The following is a 23,565-nucleotide window of genomic DNA, read 5'->3' as shown; positions in this document are numbered from 1 at the left end:
TACATGCACCAGTGCAAGTAATCTCTGGTACATATGTAATAATACCACTAGTATATACACGCACCAGTGCAGCTAATCACTGGTACATATGTAATAATACCACTAGTATATACAAACACACCAGTGTAAGTAATCACTGGTACATATGTAATAATACCACTAGTATATACAAACACACCAGTGCAAGTAATCTCTGGTACATATGTAATAATACCACTAGTATATACATGCACCAGTGCAAGTAATCTCTGGTACATATGTAATAATACCACTAGTATATACATGCACCAGTGCAGCTAATCACTGGTACATATGTAATAATACCACTTGTATATACACGCACCAGTGCAAGTATATATTCTCTGGTACATATGTAATAATACCACTAGTATATACACACACCAGTGCAAGTAATCTCTGGTATGTAATAATACCACTAGTATATACATGCACCAGTGTAAGTAATCTCTGGTACATATGTAATAATACCACTAGTATATACATGCACCAGTGCAAGTAATCTCTGGTACATATGTAATAATACCACTAGTATATACATGCACCAGTGCAAGTAATCTCTGGTACATATGTAATAATACCACTAGTATATACATGCACCAGTGCAGCTAATCACTGGTACATATGTAATAATACCACTTGTATATACATGCACCATTGCAAGTAATCTCTGGTACATATGTAATAATACCACTGGTATATACATGCAACAGTGCAAGTAATCTCTGGTACATATGTAATAATACCACTAGTATATACATGCACCAGTGCAAGTAATCTCTGGTACATATGTAATAATACCACTAGTATATACATGCACCAGTGCAGCTAATCACTGGTACATATGTAATAATACCACTTGTATATACACGCACCAGTGCAAGTATATATTCTCTGGTACATATAATACCAATAGTATATACACACACCAGTGCAAGTAATCTCTGGTATGTAATAATACCACTAGTATATACATGCACCAGTGTAAGTAATCTCTGGTACATATGTAATAATACCACTAGTATATACATGCACCAGTGCAAGTAATCTCTGGTACATATGTAATAATACCACTAGTATATACATGCACCAGTGCAAGTAATCTCTGGTACATATGTAATAATACCACTAGTATATACATGCACCAGTGTAAGTAATCTCTGGTACATATGTAATAATACCACTAGTATATACATGCACCATTGCAAGTAATCTCTGGTACATATGTAATAATACCACTGGTATATACATGCAACAGTGCAAGTAATCTCTGGTACATGTGTAATAATACCACTAGTATATACAAACACACCAGTGCAGCTAATCACTGGTACATATGTAATAATATCAGTGACTGCAGTCTTAAATTGTTCTTAAGAGTATGATGCAATGTCTATTGAAGCTGTATAAAACTTAAGCTTTTTCTTATCCATCCTGTTGCTCATGTCAGTTTTCAAATTGTATTGACTTGGAGTCACAAAAGTTAGTTTAAAATTATAAAGTTTTACTATTACTACTACATATACACATGCAGCAATATTTGAGTCACAAATATTATTACTAAATAGCTTTGTTCACATCAACCTCTTCCAGGATAGGTTTTTATGACCACTTTTTCACTACATGTACATACCTATATTACCAATGTTGAGCCTCTTCCAGAATACTTTAGCCATCTCTCTTCTGTTCAGCAGCACTGCCCATAGAAAGAGATGTTGATCAGGACACTCAAAGTCAACTTCCTTGGTATTGCATTGACCTTGATTCTGTGTTTTCACTACATATTTGTCTTCTCTGTACAATCTGTCGTATTCATGAAATGTAAGTTCTTGGATCACTCTACCCACACGTTGTAGGAGGTGAGTGTTCTCTTTTCCCTTCTGTACACCTTTCTAAAGTGAAACAAAACAATCATGAGATTAAAAATAGGCCCTGATATATTTCTATGTATCTTATGGCTGTCTGACCAACAAACAGAAAAACATTCTAAACATTCATATTTTATCTAATATTTATGCCCTCTATGGCCAGATCAGAGGTGTATTCTACCTAACAGTTGCAGCTGGTGTAGTTTTAGGATCACAGCAACAGAATGTATAATGTAAACATATCTTTTGGTAAGAGGATCACAGAACAGAATGTATAATGTAAACATATCTTTTGGTAAGTGGATCACAGAACAGAATGTATAATGTAAACATATCTTTTGGTAAGAGGATCACAGAACAGAATGTATAATGTAAACATATCTTTTGGTAAGAGGATCACAGAACAGAATGTATAATGTAAACATATCTTTTGGTAAGTGGATCACAGAACAGAATGTATAATGTAAACATATCTTTTGGTAAGAGGATCACAGAACAGAATGTATAATGTAAACATATCTTTTGGTAAGTGGATCACAGAACAGAATGTATAATGTAAACATATCTTTTGGTAAGTGGATCACAGAACAGAATGTATAATGTAAACATATCTTTTGGTAAGAGGATCACAGAACAGAATGTATAATGTAAACATATCTTTTGGTAAGTGGATCACAGAACAGAATGTATAATGTAAACATATCTTTTGGTAAGAGGATCACAGAACAGAATGTATAATGTAAACATATCTTTTGGTAAGTGGATCACAGAACAGAATGTATAATGTAAACATATCTTTTGGTAAGTGGATCACAGAACAGAATGTATAATGTAAACATATCTTTTGGTAAGAGGATCACAGAACAGAATGTATAATGTAAACATCTTTTGGTAAGTGGATCACAGAACAGAATGTATAATGTAAACATATCTTTTGGTAAGTGGATCACAGAACAGAATGTATAATGTACACATAAGAGGATCACATTTAATCTACTTACCAATGAAAAATTTTCAAGGCGAGATATTAGAATGTCTGTGGTACCTGTCCTTCCATCAATAGAATGCTTAGAGAAAATGACCTATTGAAAGAATGCAGAGGAAAATATTTACTCGGCTCAGGTTTAATTGTTGTACTTTTAATTTATCTGCCAAATTATAAAATATCATAATTTATACAAGTGGCAATATGGATCAGGACTGGGTATGTATTTTGGATTTTTAATTTACAAAACGATTTTATCATGGCTTCCTAGTTGAAAAGTTAAATTGAATATGAAGCAACATATGCCAAGTCTGTGTTTGTAACTCGATAACATGCAAAAGCATAATGTGTAAAATCTTTGTTACTGTACGTACAATAACAAACTTTTAACACTTTTTAAAGCTTTTTGCAATGTATTGAGTTACCAACACAGACTTGGTCTATGTTGTTTCAAATTGATTTTTCAAGTAGGAAGTCATGATGAAATTGTTTTGTAAATTAAAAATCCAAAATAAATACTCACTCCTCATCCATATGGCCACTTTAAATAAATTTAATTAGTTCACATTTCACATCAATTACTTACAGACTCATAATTTTATGGTTGCTACGGATTTGGTATTGGTTTTCCCTCATTTGCATACTTATTCCAAGGAATACCTATGAGTAAATTCTGTTTCAAATCTTACCACGTTACAGAGCAAATCATGCATTTTAAATCTAGTCTTTCAGTCGTAAGAAATTGATCAAGATGAAAATCTAATCATTCCCTGGACCACCCTAAAGTATACCCATTTCATTTATATAACCTTGTTAAAAAGTAAATTTAGTTTCTCAATGATAAGCAATTATCAAGATGGATATTTACTCATTTCCTGAAACACTTATTTCCTTATTTCACTCACTTGAACACCCATAAATAATTATTCATTCACTTGAACACCTAAAAATAATTATTCACTGGACCACCCATAGTTATCATCACTTTGATGCTTACCGAGTAATAAAGGTTATTTAATCTTTCAACTGTGAGAAATTTATCAAGATAAATAACATGTTGTAGGAACAACTCTACAAAGTCAGATCTATTGGCTCTCAACGCTGTCATCATGTTTTCCTCTAACTGGGCACCCTACAAAAGAACAAAAACACAAGAGTATGCATTAGACTGTAAAATAAAGTTACTTTAGAATGGTAACTCAGAAACAATTACAGTTTACTACTTTCAAAGCTATGATGAACGCTGAGGAAATAAAGTCCAGAGCATTGAAATGGTCACAACATGCATATCAGAGTTGTGTCAATGGTCTGTAATGATTTTTGGCTATTTGACCTTGAAGATAGAGGTCAAGGTCAAAGTGTCATTAGAAAGCTCATTATGCATATATATATGGATGTAGACACTAAAATGAAGTCTCTATCTATTAAGTTTACATAGTGGACAAATGTGAATTTTTAAGACAAAATGGCTGCCATTTTGCCATTATCATCAAGATCATGATCATATGCAGACTATAGCATTTGACATTTGTGTTGAAGATGAACACATGATCCAAAGTGGTAGATTTGCAGCAAGGAAAAAATCAAATAGTATGGCTGGGATAACTCTTTTATTACCGGAATTGAAAATGTAGAAGTTTCTGTGTTTTTTCAAAATGTGTAATTTGTACCTGCCACTTGACTCTTCTCTCAGCTGTAATAATTTCATCTCTGGCAATATCACATCGATTCCATCTCAAGGCAAGATTCAGCTGGGTTCTGATATCATCTGACAATGACTGAGCTGAAATGGAAACAAAGGTTGTCTTTATCAGCACCAAACGGAAACAATTATTCCTATCAGAATATGATGGTAAATGTACTATCATAGTAATGGTCATGTCGGGTTTCTCAATGCCAGAGTGATGTCATGTTCTGACATCTCACTGTTTGTTTGTACAGAGCCAGTTAAAGTGAGGTGAAAATATACCCTTACTGTGATGAATGTCAACTAAACGAAACTTTACCTTGTAATAACCCATGTAAGATAGCTCGATCAATGTCTTTGAAATTATCTTCTTGCATTCTGAATACTGTTATCTGGAAACAAAAGGAAGAGAAAAATGTTTGTTGCTTCACTAAATAAGTCTGCAATGTTTGAAATTGAAACTATCCCTGTACACTTGACCATTTTTCCACTTTTCTAACATCAACACCACCTGAAGAGACTAAAAGTAAATTATTATTATAATTATAAAATATCTTTATTCAGAGTAAAACTCAGTAAGAGTTAGAAAACAACACAAAGAGTTGATGGGTTGGTTTCTTTCCAATGAGTCCCTCATACATTAAATTGACAATCACGCAAATATCCACTTACAAATTGTAAAATTTAAAATACATTAAATCATAAAAATCTCAGAAGTCTCATTAGTGGTACTATACAAACATATCAACAGGAGTAAATCATCCTATGTCTATTAATATTTGTTGCAATGAAGTGCACCAATTTTGGGGGTTGTTTCCAAGGGAAGCTACATGCTAAGTAATCAATACAAGTATCATACACATGTAGCCCTCACTTCTGTTCCAAACGCTGTTTCTGAACAGCACCCCCTAGTGGCCAAACTATAAAATATTTTGTCTTTCTGATAACTGGAATATATATGGAGTATTTGCATGCATTTATCTTTCCACTTCAGAATAAATTCGGCAGAATGAAGACAATAACAGCTATAACCACTGTTATAGTCATTTCAAAATACTGAAGTCTGATGAGATAACAGTTGATTACCATATCCCTGTATGGTGGCATCATCATCTCTTGAAACCAGCCAACACATTCCTCAAATCTTTTTTCTAGTTTTCTTTCTGGATCAACCACTTCTCGTATAATATCCATGTTTTTAAGGGTATCTCTCACCAGCCCTGTGTCACTATTACTGTATATGAAATAAACAATGTGTATTAGGCAGCCTTTTTAACAAGTTCTACCATTGCTGTTACTAGTGAGTGAGCCTGTTTGTCTCTGTTTCTGTGTCTTTGTCACTGTACATATACATGCTCCAATGTATGTATGCATAAATGCATAAATGTATGTACATGCATGCAAGTATGTTCATCTATATATGAGTCTGTTTGTCTGCCATGAGTCTCCCTATCTCTATATGAGTCTATCTACAAGTTTGCCTATAGTGTATGAGTCTATCTATCCGTCTTGTCTGTCTGTCTGTCTGTCTGTCTGTCTGTCTGTCTGTCTGTCTGTCTGTCTGTCTATCCATGCCTTGTCTGTCTGTCTGTCTATCCATATCTTTGTCTGTCTGTCTGTCTGTATGTCTGTCTGTCTGTCTGTCTGTCTGTCTGTCCATGTCTTGTCTGTCTGTCTGTCTGTCTGTCTGTCTATCAAAGTCTGTCTGTCAGGCTGTCTATCCATGTCTGTCTGTCTGTCTGTCTATCCATCCATGTCTTGTCTGTCTGTCTGTCTATCCATGTCTTGTCTGTCAGGCTGTCTATCCATGTCTTGTTTGTCAGGCTGTCTATCCATGTCTGTCTGTCTGTTTGGCTGGCTGGTTGTCTATCTGTCTGTCTATCCATCCATGTCTGTCTATCCATGTCTGTCTGGCTGTCTCTCATCACATGTAGAAAGACAATGACTATATAACTTTGTTTTAAATCAAAATGTAGTTGAAAATTCATAATGAAAGTAGTAGATAGTTTACACTACCCTTTGCAAGGACTACTGAAAGACCAACTGTCTATGTTATTATGTAAAAATAACTACAGATAAAAAACAGTCAAACTGGTTTCCTTTGCAATTTGTTTTCAATACTTTCTGGGCATTTACAGAATTACAAGGGATAACTTACTTTTATCTGCAACTAAGATACATTGGATAATTTCAAGCCTACCTATCAACTTTGGTTTTACGCAATGCCTCAGCAATGGCGTCAGCAGCCTTTCCACTGCCTTCAACAATGACAACAGGAATGGACTGTACAGGGTATTCATTAGATGCATTGTCTTTAGGTGGTATCAGGGATTTGTACACAGTTTCTATGGTGCCATAACCACCCTGTACCACTACAAGTACTACCGGTATTGGTGGTTTACCTGTTGAAGAAAAGAAATTATGTGTTAACATAACCACCCTATACCACTACAAATACTACCAGAATTGGTAGTTTATAACTACCCTATACCACCACAAGTACTACCAGAATTGGTAGCTTATAACCACCTATCACTTTGTCTATTTTTAAAACACATTGACATTTTATGGTTGACTGTACAGGTTATGTACCACTTGGGTAAGGAACTTTCCCTGTACAAAAGATTCACATCAAAGCCTGAGCTAGCTACAGGTTATGTACCACACACTCCTTGGGTAAGGAACTTTCCCTGTACAAAAGACTCACATCAAAGTCTGAGCTACATGCATAAAGACAGTCAGTGTGTAATTATTATTTACATTGTAGTTTGTACAAATTTATCTTTTTCTACATACCAGCACTCAAGCACTCACAAATTTTTTTGGATAATCATAAAAATACTAAACAAAGTTGATTCACATAGATTTTGGTAACACTTACTTTTACCATTCTGTGTCTGTGCAGTATTTATGAACTGTTCAAGATTAGCTCGTAATCCGATATCAGCACCAAAATCCACTTTGCCATGATCCACCAAGATAAAGTGTGTATGGTTACTATCCAAGGATGTCAGCTTACCAGCCAATTTCAAATCTTTCTCTATGTACTCAGCTGGCCACCAACCTTCTCTTTTCTATGAACAACATCAATAGTATATGATTAACAGTGGCAAAAATAAGAATAGCACCAATGGCGTTGTACCACAACTGTATTTTGCTGTTGCTATGGGTGTGGTCTTGTTGCTAGGCATATTTGCATACATTTTCAGAATCTTTATTCACTTGCCTACCCTTCCCAGTTTTCATCTTTGCAATATAAACCATCATTTGGATGTTGCTATGGATATGGTCTTGTTGCTAGGCATATTAACATACATGTTTTGGTTCTTTATTCACTTACCTACCCATCCCTGTTGTTATATTTGTAATGTGCATCATCATTTCACTGTTGCTAAGAGCATGGCCAAGGTTGCTAGGACCAATTGTTTCAAAATGTTTTGAACAATAACACCTCCAGAAACATCCCTATAAGTTTCAGCCCCATTCACCATGTAGTTTTCAAGATATAAGTTTTTGACCAAAATTGAGATTTTTAGACCTAATTTGCATATTGCTGATGGGATGATCATATTGTGACCACATCTTCATGTACACATCCCTATAGGCATCCCCATTAAATTTCATCCCAATCTGCTCAGTCGTTTTGAATTACAGATTTTTAACCGAAAAGACACAGTTTAGCCCTAATTTGCACATCACTGATGGGATCATCGTGTCATGAACAATTCTTAAACTAAACACCCCAAAGAACATTCCCACCAAATTTCAGGCCAATCTGCCCTATACCTAGTTTTGGAGTTTAAGTTTTTTGAATATAGAATTATGTTGACTGCCAGGTCAGCACTGAGGAGAACCTTTGTGCTACAGCAGGAGGAAACTCTGTAGGATCAAACTGAGCATCACCCTTCTTACTTAATAGATCTGGTTAATCTTTAATAATTTGTATGGTTATGGCGTATGTGTAGGTCCTGTACTTAGGACTGATATGGTTATGGTGTATGTGTAGGTCCTGTACTTAGGACTGATATGGTTATGGCGTACATGTAGGTCCTGTACTTAGGACTGATATGGTTATGGTGTATGTGTAGGTCCCGTACTTAGGACTGATATGGTTATGGCGTATGTGTAGGTCCTGTACTTAGGACTGATATGGTTATGGCGTATGTGTAGGTCCTGTACTTAGGACTGATATGGTTATGGCGTATGTGTAGGTCCTGTACTTAGGACTGATATGGTTATGGTGTATGTGTAGGTCCTGTACTTAGGACTGATATGGTTATGGCGTATGTGTAGGTCCCGTACTTAGGACTGATATGGTTATGGCGTATGTGTAGGTCCTGTACTTAGGACTGATATGGTTATGGCGTATGTGTAGGTCCCGTACTTAGGACTGATATGGTTATGGCGTATGTGTAGGTCCCGTACTTAGGACTGATATGGTTATGGCGTATGTTTAGGTCCAGTACTTAGGACTGATATGGTTATGGCGTATGTGTAGGTCCCGTACTTAGGACTGATATGGTTATGGTGTATGTGTAGGTCCCGTACTTAGGACTGATATGGTTATGGCGTATGTGTAGGTCCTGTACTTAGGAGTACAACTACTAGGAGTAATTAACACACTGGAATGAAACCATTCGCCAGAATGGTAGGTGACAGTGACTGCCATTTTGAAGGCATCACAAGCTTTCCCACACACAGTACTATCATGATAACCAGCCAACACTGGGTGGATTCAAACCAAGACTGTATTGGTAAAGGTAGGGTTTTCAGTAAGTTTTGAAGTAAGGGGTCAACCAGCTGTGAAGCAGTAATGAAGCAGCAATAACCGAGTTTGTTTGTGAAATTTGCAATCAGTCCTGGCAACCTAAATGATGAGTAATTTTTTTTACTTACTTTCGTTTCGTTTATTTTATTATTGATTTTAGATCCTAAAGAAGACCTCCCATGTGAAGTAATGGAAATGAAGTGTTAACATACACTAAAGGATTTGTCTTTTTATCAAATCAAATCCAATCACTGCTAAAGTTTGGTGTAAAGTTAATATTTAGGGATAATCTATTATACACTTAGTGACTGGCTATGAGGGCATCAGTAGATGTATATTACCCAAGGGGCTGTTATGTTGCAACTATTTTCCCCATGGCTGAAATACATGTTACATAACAGCACAAGGGGTAATATGATGTCTACTAGTGCCCAAATAAGGCAAGGCGATAAGTGTTTTATAACACATCACATTCTCAGGCACATACATGTATTCTTTCCATAGTCACAGCAAATTTGCCAATAAGACTTTCATGCTACATGAATAGCACCCTAAGGAAAACAGAACATGACTAGTGCCTCATATATGCAAATTGGGGTCACTGAGGATAAATATTCCATACATAAATGTACCACATTATATTACGATCTAAGTCAATCACTGAAAGCTATATGGAAACAATTTATAAATTATAAATTATAAATTATAAATTGAGATAATCTGAAAGTAAAGGTCATGTGCACACATTGAAAGTCATTACTCTCCTTTAGAAAGTTATTTATATTACATAGACATCATGAGTGTTGCTTAAATATTCAAATAATAAATGACTGAGGGTAGACAAGTAACAGACTATATGGCCACTGACAAGTGCTAGCAAACACACAGTACTGTGTGCATACAAACTAACCACCCTTTGCATCTTACAGAATACTCTATGGTATGTTCAATTCATTCATTCATAACTTACTGGAGATTTTTGCAGGATGGCATTGTTGCTGATTATACCCCAAGTAGCGATACCTAAGGCTACAACTTTTCTGTGACTATCATTTGTAGTTCCTTTACTTTCTTCTTTGATGGCTTCACCAACCTTCTTCATCACACCCACACCAGTACCTCCAGTTACAATCCACCCTCCTACAAAGATATGAATCATCATGTTATGTACTACAAATCTTTCCTGAACATTTACATTCTGTTGTTACAAATGCATGCCTGGTGACTCTTGTTAGGCAATGTATGCCTGGTGACTCTTGTTAAGCAATGCATGCCTGGTGACTCTTGTTAGGCAATGTATGCCCACGGCAAGGACCTTATTAAAGAAAATGAGGAAAACAGTTACGATTCAGTGTTTCTTGGCTATCATGCATAATGTAAGGGATGTAAAATAATGAAATGACTCTCCAGAAACCAATGCTAAGCATACAAAATATCAAACTGAAATTAAAACTTGAATTTGAACTACGATTTGAAAAATACAAGTCATTGAGAATGACATAGTCCCCGCTATAATTGGGTTTTAAGGAATTATCACTACTGTGATCACGCAACAACATTTGTGAACCTAAAACAAACAGACTTAGATATGTTGTGTGTGCTTGTTGGACATGGAACATGCCTACAACAATAAAGGATTGGTTGGGTATGGGGGATCATATCACAATGAAAATGGAGTCTGAGTTATGGCTTTGGACATGGAAAATTCACAAACAAAATGGCTGCCAGGCAGCCATATTGGATCGTATCACGACGAAAATGGATATACACATGTATGTCATAGAACGCTGTCCTAATACCAACTTTGAATGAGATCTGTTCGAGCATGTCTTAGTAATGGCTTTGGACATGGAAAATTCACAAACAAAATGGTTGCTAGGCGGCCATATTGGCTTGTATCATAAAACAAATTGACGTGCATATGTATGCCATAGCATGTTGCCCCTGTACCAAGTTTGAAAAAAATCGGTCCAGGCATCTCCAAGAAACGGCTGCGGACGGACGGACGGACGGACGGACGGACAGACGGAACCCAATCCATAAGTCCCCGTTTCAGACTTCGTCCGCGGGGACTAAAAAGTAGATATTAAACTAGAGAACTACTTACCTGTACTAACTGCAGCTTTATACAAGCCCTTGTTAAAAAGGTTCTTTAGTCTGTCTTTAAAGAAGAAATCCTGAGCTCCTCCAGTGACAGATATTAGTACTTTAGGTGTTGGCATTTCCCAATGATCAATCAGAAGATCCCATAATATATCAGCCTTAGTATTTTTATCCACTCGAATATACTAGCAATAGAATTGACAGAAAATGATTAATATTTTTATTGCCCATTCCATTGGATGTAAACACAAGAGTTTTGTATCCATTTATATAGATTTAATATCAAAACATGACAGAATAGAAATGTGTGATTTACTCTAGATTATTAAATGAAAACCAGTCATAATGATCAAGAGAGAATCAAACCACTTCACCATCATCAGTATTGTGAATTATGGCTTATCTAAATGTCAAGTGACTACCATGCATGTTGAGGCTCTCTCCTTTGCCATACATATATTTGTATAAAAATTAAAGGGGAATGCATCTCAAGATATCTAATATTCATTTAATAAAATAGAAACACATAGGGGAAATTCTGATCATGTTCAAGACATTTGGAAGAAGCAATAAACCTACAGGTAAAACTTTCCTAGTAGTGAAATATTAACTTACCGGTGCACTTTTAGAACTATGACCAAAGCCAATAAAGTTGATCTCTCCAAATGAGTCACAGTCTTCAAGCTCCTTATCACCCACACCATATCGCTGTTTGATCTTCTTTGATTTGACAAAATCTGCCACCTCTTTGTGCTTTTGATAACAAGAAATACATACATATAAGGATAATATAAATGTGTTAGATTGGCTGTACCAAATTTTCAATTCAACATTTTGACAGATTTTTAATACTATCATCATAGTGCATGGGAGTACATGTACATTGTACACTGAAAAACACATTTCTGTTTGATGACAACATTGAGCACCAATGTTTGATTACAATTTTGGAGAATTGTATGATATACTGGAGTTTACACTTCTTAAAAAATTACGGTTTTGAATTTTATCATGTAGATGTATACTTACCCAATTTTGTTCAGAAGTACGTTTCAGAATATCTAAATTAGCTGTTTTTACATCATCTTCTGTCTTGGCTGTGATTATTTCTTCCTGTACTGGTTGTTTAGTTTTGTCACTTGTTCTGTGATCAAAGTGTTGCTGAGTTTGTTGTACATCAGGAGGTTGGCTAACACTTCTCTGTCTAATATTTGGACTAGATGATCTGTCACGTCCATGATTGTCATTGCCTTCAACATGACTACGTTGTGTACTGCCACTGTATGTGGTAGATGAATCACCAACTTGACTGCTTGATTTTGGTGATAGATGTCTCCTGGAACGTTTCCGTTTGTATTTTTTCTGTTTTCTTTGTCTTTCCTCATCATACATGTACTGTATTGGTTCTGGTTTGTATTCTACTTGCATTACTCCTGGTAGTGGTGCATCAGTGTCTGTATACAATGGTAGCATTTTTTTGTTTCTGATGGCATCATACTGTGGGTACTTTGAAGATTTGTGTTCAAGTTGGTGAGGAGGAGGAGGGGGAAGAGGAGGAGGAGGTTGATTGTCTTGTGACTCCATGGTTGTATCATGGTCTTCATGAAAGCATCGGAGTGGCAAAATTTCTGGATCTTCCAGTAATGAAAACTTGTATTGTACTGTGTCCATAGTATGATAACTTCATAATGTATTCAAGATGTCTGTACAACTACCAGGTCTGTGAAATCCATGCTATGAAAAATTAAAAAAAAATACTGTTTAACATTTGATATTGACATTTTCTTACCTGTGTTAAATCCCATATATAATGTAACATATACATGTATCCCTTTGGTTTGTTATTTGTACTTGTTATATTACATCAGATATTTACTTTGTTATAAATACAAAGACATGAACTCATAGAAAACATAGCAATCAAGTCCTTGTGATGCAGATATACAAGGAATGCAATTTAGTCAACTCTGGTCATTGTCTTTCAAAAGAAGTTTCTCACTTGGAGAGATTGAAATACAAGTAATCTAGGAAGATGGATAAGAGGAAGTGGATACTGAAAAATACACTATACATGTAACAGTGCCAAGTGTCGAAGTTCAAAATGAGCAAACAACTTTATTGTGTTATAGATTGAGACAATCTAAAATGGTTGACATTACAATGTACATTGTACATGTATGAAGAGGACTTAATCCTTAAGTGAATTATGATGACAGAAAATTGATGATATCAAAACTTAAAAGTTTTTGTACAAGTTTTGATGATCAGATTTGTAAGATCAAAAAAAATAATTTTCTAGTGAGATCTTCATCAAAAGGGTGTTAAACTGGACTACATTGCTCACTGACAAAAGAGTTGCTTATTCAAATAAAGAATGAAAAGAGTCCAGTAGTTTGACCAGGTCTAGTGAACTCTTTACAAGAACACGTATTTACAGTTATGACTCAAGTTTAGTAAATAGGGTAATTCAGAAGTTTATTGTCAGAAAACAATTAGAATATCAGGGATGTAGATAAGGGCCGGGAGTCAAAAAAAACAACCGACTACCATGTTATTTTTGATGGCGAATTTTTCAGTAATGTTTTAAAATTCTTTTATTTCAACCACTATATTTCCATCATTGAGTAGATTTATGAGTTTCGTTCCTACATTGTAGATAGCATATCGCCTACTTTTCACATGTTACCAGCTACATCCCTGAATACAGGTGATTACTGGTACTCTATTGTTTCAATAGGTTATTGTAACTTTACCCACCAAGTACCTGAGCTACATATCACCCCTCAAAATATTCCATATCTGACCAGTAATTCATAAATATATGGCATCAACCGTTGTACACCAAATGTTTTCCAACCATCGCTATTTTTATATTCAAAACAATTTCTCCTTGATCCTCAAGGTATCAGATCTGTATGTTAATATCCTTTCATTTGGGTTGACATGCCAAGGTAGTACAATGTATATGGTATATTGAATCTATTTAAAATGACACCATTCAGCCTTTCTCAAACCAATACACTACTGTGTGGAAACACAACAAAAGCTACTTGGCTACACAATAGGGTTGCTACAGGCATCAAAAGTTAGGTTCAAAATTTGGCGATGCATATCCAGTTGTCTGTACCGGTCCAAAATTTGGTGATGCATATCACGCCAGTTGTCAGAGTACCCAAGTGATTCTGTGTAGTTCTACATACCATATACATACCAAAGTATTAATTATGTTGTACATTACTTTGTCAAATCAATCAAGTGTAGTTTGGTCATAGGTTCCTAGCAAGATACCTGTAACATTTAGTAACTATGGTAATTTGCTACAAATTACTTCACTGAATTAAATCTCCCCTCCACTGTCTATGATTAAATTCAGGGAACTTATACTTGCAGACAGTTATGTGTACAGTAACTGGCTAAATTACTAAAAACGTTAACATACAAAATACCATTTTGTTCTGTCTATTCTTCATGTGATATCATGTCACCCAAACAATGTAGGTTTATCTTTTGTTCATAGTTCATCAAACAGGTGGCTCCCTATAGTTGTTGTTACCATGTACATGTAAATGTACTGTACAAACATGTTAATTACAAATCAATGTCTACCGAAGGGTTCTCCATACAGATACATTGTACATATAGCTTTAATGACAGAGATCTGCCAACATTACTTCATCACAGAATTTTAATTTGTCTTAAAGCCCAGGGTTTCAATCCTAAGTTCTTGCAATAGTGATATCTTAAATCATCAGTAGAGCTATGAGATTACACAGGATTTCTCATTTAATGTGGATAAACTGTTTCTTTACTCTGCAAGTACCAGATTCAATTTCTAGTAAGTCTATGTAAATAACTCCCTAAATATAGGGTGTCAGTCTTTTAATTTTAAAGGGGTAATCAGATAATATTTTTTATGTCTTTAATCATTATGAATAATAGGATGTTATGTATACCATACCATGCACGAGCCAGGTTCAACAAAAAATATGTAAGTACATGCATCTACTTCACTGGTTCTACCGTGTTCGAAATATGAGTCAAAAAGCTCAAAATTGCCATTACTTTCACAGACTTTTTTTAAACAATATTACTGGTGATGGCACAATTACATTATTCTCAACATTTTACTTTATTCAGCCGGAAAATATTCATGACCTAAGGATTGTCACTACTTGTCTAGTGGCTTGTGGTGACAATGGGGCCTGAGGTCACTTGTATTTTCCTTGGCTGAACAAAGAAAAATATTGGGGAATAACAGCATATATATGTACATGTACCGTAGGTGGTAAAGGTATATCAATTTATTTACATTTTTAATTTTAATATTAAGTTCAAAATATAAAATATTTCACCAAATCATAATACAATAACTTGAATAACTGTCAACAATGACAGATGTCCATTTGAAAAGTTTGTGAAAAAATTAATGACAATGAAGCAAGTAAATATGTTAGTCACTCTTAAATTTACAGCCTGAGAAAAAGTGCAGAACTTCGTTATAATTACAAACCTGGTTCAATGTTTTGTCATTAACATTTAATACATACATTGTGTATACATGTAGGCCTGCCATGTACATGTAATAAGGGTAATTGGCTACTCTAATTACAATATCATTGACTTTACAACATGTCCACTTACACAAGATATACGTACAAATGTACATATATGTAGGTTGTATACATTCTACAAAATGGACATGTACAAAGTCTGTGTCAAACCATAGACTCTACATGTATATGAAAGAAGGGTCTATAGCCAAACCTTGCTAATTGCCATATACATGTACTGAATTCATACATTGTTGGAGGGTTACATGTGCAATGTATCATTGTTGCAGATTGACACACATTTGTACATGGTTCATTATACTTGCTGACTAATGCATATTTAACCATGTTGATATTGGCATTGAATTCATTCATTTATTTATTCATTAAACTTTATTTAGTATTAAAAGAGGATATGGCCCAGTTGGCAGAGCCAATCTTCTATGCCCCCTCTGGAAAAATAATAGAGACGACAGGAGATATAACATTTTGGTGACAGCATGAGAAAGAAGACAGCAATGGTTTATTTCCCAGTTCAACTGATAACAAAAAAGGTGAAAGCAGACTTATTACAGATACTCTAAATGTATGATTGGCAACCATGTAAACTTCATATTTGTACAGGTAAATAACTTGACTGTCTGTGGGTGTGCATCTCACAAGAGAACATAGTATACATTGTAGAATACTAGATGTATGTATTCAGGAATAATTAAACATTTAGTAATACAATGACATAATTTAGTACAACATATAGTAACACGTTTTCATAGAAGACAAACATTATAGCCATAATTCAATAAAAGTGATATGAACACCAAACATATATGTGATCATTTGGCTGTTGCTATGGGCATGCCCTTGTTGTTCGGTATATTTGCACATATTTTTTGAATGTTTATTCGTTTGGCTATTAATCCCTCTTGTTACCTTTGCATTATATGTGATTATTTGGCTGTTGCTATGGGTGTGGTCTTGTCACTAGGTATATTTCTTGAATACATTTTATGAATGTTTATTAATCCATGTTATCTTTGCAGTAAATGTGATCATTTGGTGGTTGCTATGGGCATGGTCTTGTTGCTAGGCACATTTACATACATTTTTTGAATGTTTATTCATTTGTCTATTTATATTGTGTGAAATACACCACCGTTTGGCTGTTGCTATGGGCGTGGTCATGGTTGCTAGGAGTTTTTCCATACATTTTTTGAATGTTTACTCACTTGCCTACCAGATGATATTGTTATTTGACCAAAATTTACTGCCATTTGGTTGTTGCTAAGGGCGTGGTCATGGTTGCTAGGGCCAACTTTGTCAAAATATTTTGAAGAAAATCTGCAGAATAACACTCCTAAAAACATCTCACCAAGTTTCAGTCTCATTGACCAAGTACTTTTTGAGATATAGGTTTTTGACCAAAATTCTCATTTTTACACATAATTTGCATATCACTGATGAGATCATTATATGATTAATATTTCGTCATCTATACACTTCCAGGTGCATCCCCATTAAATTTCAGCCCAATCTGCTTCGTATGTTTTAGAATTAAAGATTTTTGACCAAAACAACAAATTTTTAACCCTAATTTGCATATCATTGATGGAATCATCATGCCATGAACAATTAATCTAAACACCCCTAAAAATGTCCCCTCAGACTGATCTACCCAGTATTTTTGAGTTTAAGTTTTTTGACCAAAAATCACATTTTTTTACCAAAATCACACACCAATGGTAAAATCATTTTGATTTGAAGAATTTCCCAACTAGACACCCAAGGTAATACACATGCCAAATATCATGGCAATCGGTCCAGCGGTTTTTGACTTTAAGTTGTTTACACACACACACACACACATCCACACAGACAGACACTTTGCAATGCCTACATTGTATAGCACTACTGAACCTTATCAGTTCAGTTGTGCTAAAAAACAAAGTGATGTGCATATGTCCCATATGATATGATACACGTACATGTACCTGGCTGTGCCAGGTTTGAAACAAATTGAATATTATGTGAATTTACGTCTGAGAAATTATGTATTACGGACAGACAGACGTACTGACAGACAGAGCACATTGTAGTAGCCCCCCTTCGAGGGACTAAAAAGTCAAGGAAACACTGATTATGACATCAAGTGTACTTATAATATCAGAAGACAACTTTTAAAGTCATCAAAGGCATGCTTTTGTACATTGATATTATTTGCTAATAAATACATTGTAGAATAGTTCGAGTCAGGTATTTTCACCCATTCAATAAATTTTTTTTCATAAACTTTGTGCCATTTCAATTCATTGTCATTCTAAGAAATACACTTTCCTACACTTCAGTAATTACAATTCTAGGTTTTCAATTAAACTCCCAAAAACTTCCAAGCACAGTTGCCAGTGCTATTCTTACATATTCTTACATTAGTATATCTTGAAAATTGAGGAGACTGAACACTGCAGTACAAACAATATGAATAGCAATAGATGTCGACCAGTAGACAACTGTGCAAGTCTTTGGCAGTCTCTATATACCTTGTATAAATTAACAATGTGATTGCATGAAAGCTGACCTCAATGGAGTGGAAGTTAATAGATCATGCATACAATAGGTATTAAAGCTCGGCTATTGAGTGGTTTGGATTGACGACAAAGTCTAGCATTTTTTGTCGTCCAGTATTTCTAAAATACACAGCTCTGCATGTACAATGTACACATACATGTATCAAATGAAGAATTCTGCATCAGTCCTTCTACAATGTATATACACAAATGTCTATATTTTGTATATCTGTCAACATTGTCCTACCAATGATCTATACTAATAACCATTTGGTACACTGCTGGGCCATGGTAACCATGGTAACATGCTGAGTAACATGACCTTAGAATTTGCATAACTTTGCATAATTTTGAATACAAATCTTGTAGAAAACATACAAAATGGGGTTTTCCTACTTTTGAGTAATAAATAATTTGAGAGCACAGTGTCATTGGAAAATTCAATACAACGGCCATTTTGAATGCTTTCATAAACAACTTTTTGTAAATGTTGTATGTACTTTTCCCCTTATGTTCTACAGACTTCAAACTTAAAATATGTAAATAATTGTGTATGGTTTTTTTTAGGAATATTCATCAATCAAAATTGACTAGAAGATTGTCTCATAGGCATCTCATGTTAAAAGGCACTACTCACAAATCAATACATGTATAGGCATGCCAAAGTATAGTGCAATAAATTTATATATAATTCATAAGTGCTGAATTATTTTCTATGACATTTGCCATCATAGTACATGAACTTGGGATTTGACATTTGATACAAAATTGTAATCGTATTGCATAATGGGAAATGTATGCCGACTGAGCAGTATGTTGATAAAATAACAGACAGGACATGACCAACACAGCACAGTATACAATACTGATCTGTAACATTACAGTCGCTGTTTTATAATTCTTTAGACCCTTCAGCCAAGGCTAGGGTATATTTTTTCGGACTGTCTAATGACTGGTGCCTGTCACCAGCATGGTGTGATGGTGACAGGTGCCAGTCACCAGCATTACGTGCTGGTGACAGGTCCGATATTTTTATGGCATCAATTTGATGTGTATTGCTATGAAAAATACACACTAGTTACCTTTGAAAATGATTGCCTTAGTATACTTACACAGTAAGATATGTTGTGTAGTTCAGCTGGCTTCTTAACCACTGAATCCACAGAACTTTCAAAAGATGTCTATCATGAGCAAATGGGAAAACTGAGATAACATTGGAAACAGTTACCTTCAGGGGGTTACAGGTTAGTACACTACAGGTTAGTACACTAGCATGTGGTTCTAGTGACATGCACCGGTCACCAGCATGCCGTGCTGGTGACAGGTGCCTGTCAACAGACTCGGCCATATTTTTTCCACTGGTCAGGTGCAACATAACTCAAGGTAGCTAGCATACATTAGTTTGAGTTGCTGACCACTGACAGAGGTTTCTGATGTATTTTTTATATATCATGTACATGTATATACCATATGTTTTGCATTTAGTCAGATTTTCACACTTGCATTTAAAAACAGGAAGAAAACCAATGAAATGTATGTGTACTAGCATACATGTAGACATTGGCCCCCTCCACTGTCTATGGTACTAGCTGGGTAACAGTAGCTGTGCATGTATATGTAAATTTTCTGGCAAAACATTGATCAACAAACAATACATCAAGTACAATCCTACTGTGACAGAGTTGTTAAAACATTGGTATACAATTCAGGAAACAATGCCTATTGCTGCCAATTGTAAGCTTTGATTGACTTTCTTTTAAAACATCAAGGTTAACACTGTTTCTATAATTATGACAAATCTCAGTGGTGTTTTTTTGCTAACATTAAATTTGTATGAGTGGAAATTTGTAAATATTCAGTCAATATCATGGTTATCAATTCACTATCACTATGATGATGATTGATATTAATAGTAATGACATAGAATACAGTACAGGGGGCTCTATTGTGTTGTTGTGTATATACATGTATGGTACATGTATCTGTATCTGTATCTGTATAGTTACGGTGTAGGTCCTGGGTAAGGAATAACATACCGGGGGAGAGTATTTAGTCAGAATGGTTTTTGACAGTGACTGCCATTTTAAAGGCGTCACAAGATTTAGCGCACACAGTACTATTGTCCAGATGGTTCCAGTCTACTAGTGTTTTTACAAAGAATGACTGTTTGTATTGAGCAGTTTTACAATTGTCAATTTCAAAGCACTTTGAGTTGTTAGTAACTCTTTGTTCAACAATGTTAGATGAGATACAGTCCGCAAATTTCCTAGCTTTTATAGATCTTTTGGGTCTTACGGGTTTAAGATAGTCCGCTGGTTGAATTGCTGGTACTAGGCCCTCAACCACCCTGTATAGAAAAATTAGCCTGTTTGCTGTGCGTCCAGCGTGCGAAATTAACGCCGGTCCTTCGGCCCGAGACCAACAGATTTCCGTTCGGACTGACAGTTTTTCAGAATTACAACAACGTATCGGTCCTTATGACCGACTGAAATTTGGAGTAAATAATAACATTTATTCAAAGATATATCCAATTTCACCTACACGAATCTGACCTTGTGTTACCTATTTTACTCTCGACATCATCTCGTTCAAGTCAAGCGACACAGAGCTAGCTCGCTACGTGTTGTTGTCAATGTTGATATGTCTACATATGACGTAGCATACAGCATTTACTTTATGAAATTATGTTAGCAAACACATGATTGACCGAATTTCTCCAATTATTTGTGTCTTGACTAATCAGAACGTCTTAGACATTCAGACCCATTTTACGCATTCAGCGCATGCGTCTTTTCCCGCCATGATATATTAATTGTTGTAAAGTTTACTGTTCTAAGTGTATGAAACTTTTAACGTGTTTGAGACAGTTCCACGTTGTATTTATAAAGTATGTGGCAATATTTAGAAGGCAGCAACGAACTTCCGAAGAAGAAGAAGAATTTAAACAGACACTGTTTTTTAAAGGCTGGTATTAAAGCCGGTAAATGTTAGCGGGTTTCCCGATCAATTTACCGGAGTTCCCCATGTATGTGGCCATGATCAAAACAAACTGACGGAAAACATATAACCTACTCTGAAAATGGCGTTTTAACTAATAAAGAAGGCAGGTACACTTCGTAAAATATCTTCAGTACGATTATAGGTTTTTTTTGTAAAACAGTAAAAAAAATGCGTAGTCTGATTGCTTTCAATTTGATTCATATGATAATGTATGTCCTGTCATGTTGTAATCAACGTATAAACTTAGAAATGTTGCATTTTTGTTGCCATTGTTGTATCTGGAAAATTACTGCATCGTGCCAAACACGGGTACATATAGTGGATGACACATTACAGTACAGTTACCATATCACGCTCCCACGTCAAAAAAACTTGCATTGTAAGACATGTTTTTAGCCATAGTTCTCTTCATCAGATTTATTACACAAACAGTCGAGTCAGAGACGATAATCAATACACCACGGTAGGGTATACGGGTAGGGCTTTATGGGGGGGGGGGGCTTCAGTACATATTTGAAGGAAGACGAAACCGCTCCATGTCACTTTTGTGGATGGAAATTGAAATAAAGTGAATACACAGTTTTCAAGAGGGATAGTTATGCGACAAAACTTTTATTTCTGCCATGATGAATTTGTGGGTCTACGTTCGCTAAGAGTTGGAAAGCTACATCAGCTGTTGCCACAGACGATGAATCTAACTTTGGATTATGTGATTCAGAATTTAGTGAATCGTACAGAGAGGAAGGAGAGGACTGTGATCTCTTAGAGATTGCAGATAATGTATATTTAATGATTCATTCACCCATATTATCTACAATCTATGGATATGTATTTCTATGGTGTAATGAATACATTCAGTCTCAGACCACTTTAGTCTATAGGATCAGATTATGCGAGAATGAATATTCATAGTCTCTGGGTTCATAGTTACAAATGAAAATCTCTACTCATAGAGTCAAATATTTCTTGGTAGTGAATCAAAATTTACTTCCAAGTTATTTGTTGACTCTGTGAGTGGAAATTTTATAAAATAATAGTGGATAGTGAACAATTCGTTGTACTCTCTTTTACTTTAGTATATCTAAAGATATGTTGTATCATATTAAAGTTCAAAATCATTTAATCTGTAAATGGAGGGTATATAAATATAGGTCGTGAACGTGAACTGCATTGAGTATGGACCAGCAGTTTTCCTTAAGGACCAGCAGTATTTGCTACATGTCGGTCCTTATGACCAGTAGTCATTTTCCCTTAAGTTCACACACTGTGTGCGTCTATCCTGGAGTGATGTAAGTTCGAGGCTTTCTACCATTTTGGTGACACACCCTTCGTCCCTACTCCTGTAGTTCCCTGTGATGAAACGTGCTGCTCTGCGCTGTACCTGTTCGAGTCGGTCAATGTTTTTATGTAAGTAAGGGTCCCAAACCACTGAACCATATTCTAGCATGGATCTTACTAGTGAGATGTAAGTGGCCCTAAAGAGAATAATTAATTATACTCAGCCTATCAGACTGCTATAAAACCTTCACCTCCTTCTTTGTGTACCAGGTATTATATATAAGATATGACATTCCTGCCCTGCTATAGTATTAGCCAGTACTCACCTCAACAACATTATCTTACAATCTGGTATACTATTGAGTTGTTTATTTTGGAATATGAAACATTTTGGCAGAATGGAAATTTGGATGTGTCAAGTACACTTTCATTTGGTGGATAGTGCAAGGGAAAATAAGACACTACTATAAAAGTACTATGCTGGTAGATGTACTTGTAAATAACTTACATGTACATAACATAGTATTCCATGATACTCTTGTTGGCCATTCTTATGGATGAATATAGAATATGACAAATTCAGATCTATATGAATACAATGTTTTCTTCCTAACAAAGAAAGTATATACCAGTCATAGCCAGCTATCACTGTGATCTGAGTGTGATCTGTGTGCCAGTGTGTTCTTTATCTACAACACAATACAAGTTAATTTGCATTATGCATGTAATTTAGTTTATTGCCTATTC

General features: G+C 35.3%; 1 protein-coding gene across 1 annotated transcript in view; it reads right to left on the bottom strand.

Moving 5' to 3' along the window:
• LOC144435755 (transient receptor potential cation channel subfamily M member-like 2) overlaps positions 1-12,837 on the bottom strand; it is a 38,417-nt gene extending 25,580 nt beyond the window's left edge. Inside the window, exons 1-12 of the mRNA XM_078124369.1 lie at positions 12,459-12,837; positions 12,045-12,182; positions 11,434-11,614; positions 10,297-10,466; positions 7,440-7,632; positions 6,759-6,960; positions 5,645-5,792; positions 4,878-4,950; positions 4,542-4,654; positions 3,869-4,003; positions 2,888-2,968; positions 1,652-1,910 (exon numbers count right to left, since the gene is read on the bottom strand). Of these exons, the coding sequence (XP_077980495.1) occupies positions 1,652-1,910; positions 2,888-2,968; positions 3,869-4,003; positions 4,542-4,654; positions 4,878-4,950; positions 5,645-5,792; positions 6,759-6,960; positions 7,440-7,632; positions 10,297-10,466; positions 11,434-11,614; positions 12,045-12,182; positions 12,459-12,821 (2,056 nt within the window). The 5' untranslated portion in view covers positions 12,822-12,837. The remainder of the gene's footprint in view (positions 1-1,651; positions 1,911-2,887; positions 2,969-3,868; positions 4,004-4,541; positions 4,655-4,877; positions 4,951-5,644; positions 5,793-6,758; positions 6,961-7,439; positions 7,633-10,296; positions 10,467-11,433; positions 11,615-12,044; positions 12,183-12,458) is intronic.
• Positions 12,838-23,565: the final 10,728 nt, after the last annotated feature.

Source organism: Glandiceps talaboti, chromosome 5 (assembly GCF_964340395.1).
Source record: "Glandiceps talaboti chromosome 5, keGlaTala1.1, whole genome shotgun sequence".
In the NCBI taxonomy this organism is placed as follows: Eukaryota; Metazoa; Hemichordata; class Enteropneusta; family Spengelidae; genus Glandiceps; species Glandiceps talaboti.
This window is presented reverse-complemented; position numbering and strand designations above follow the sequence as displayed.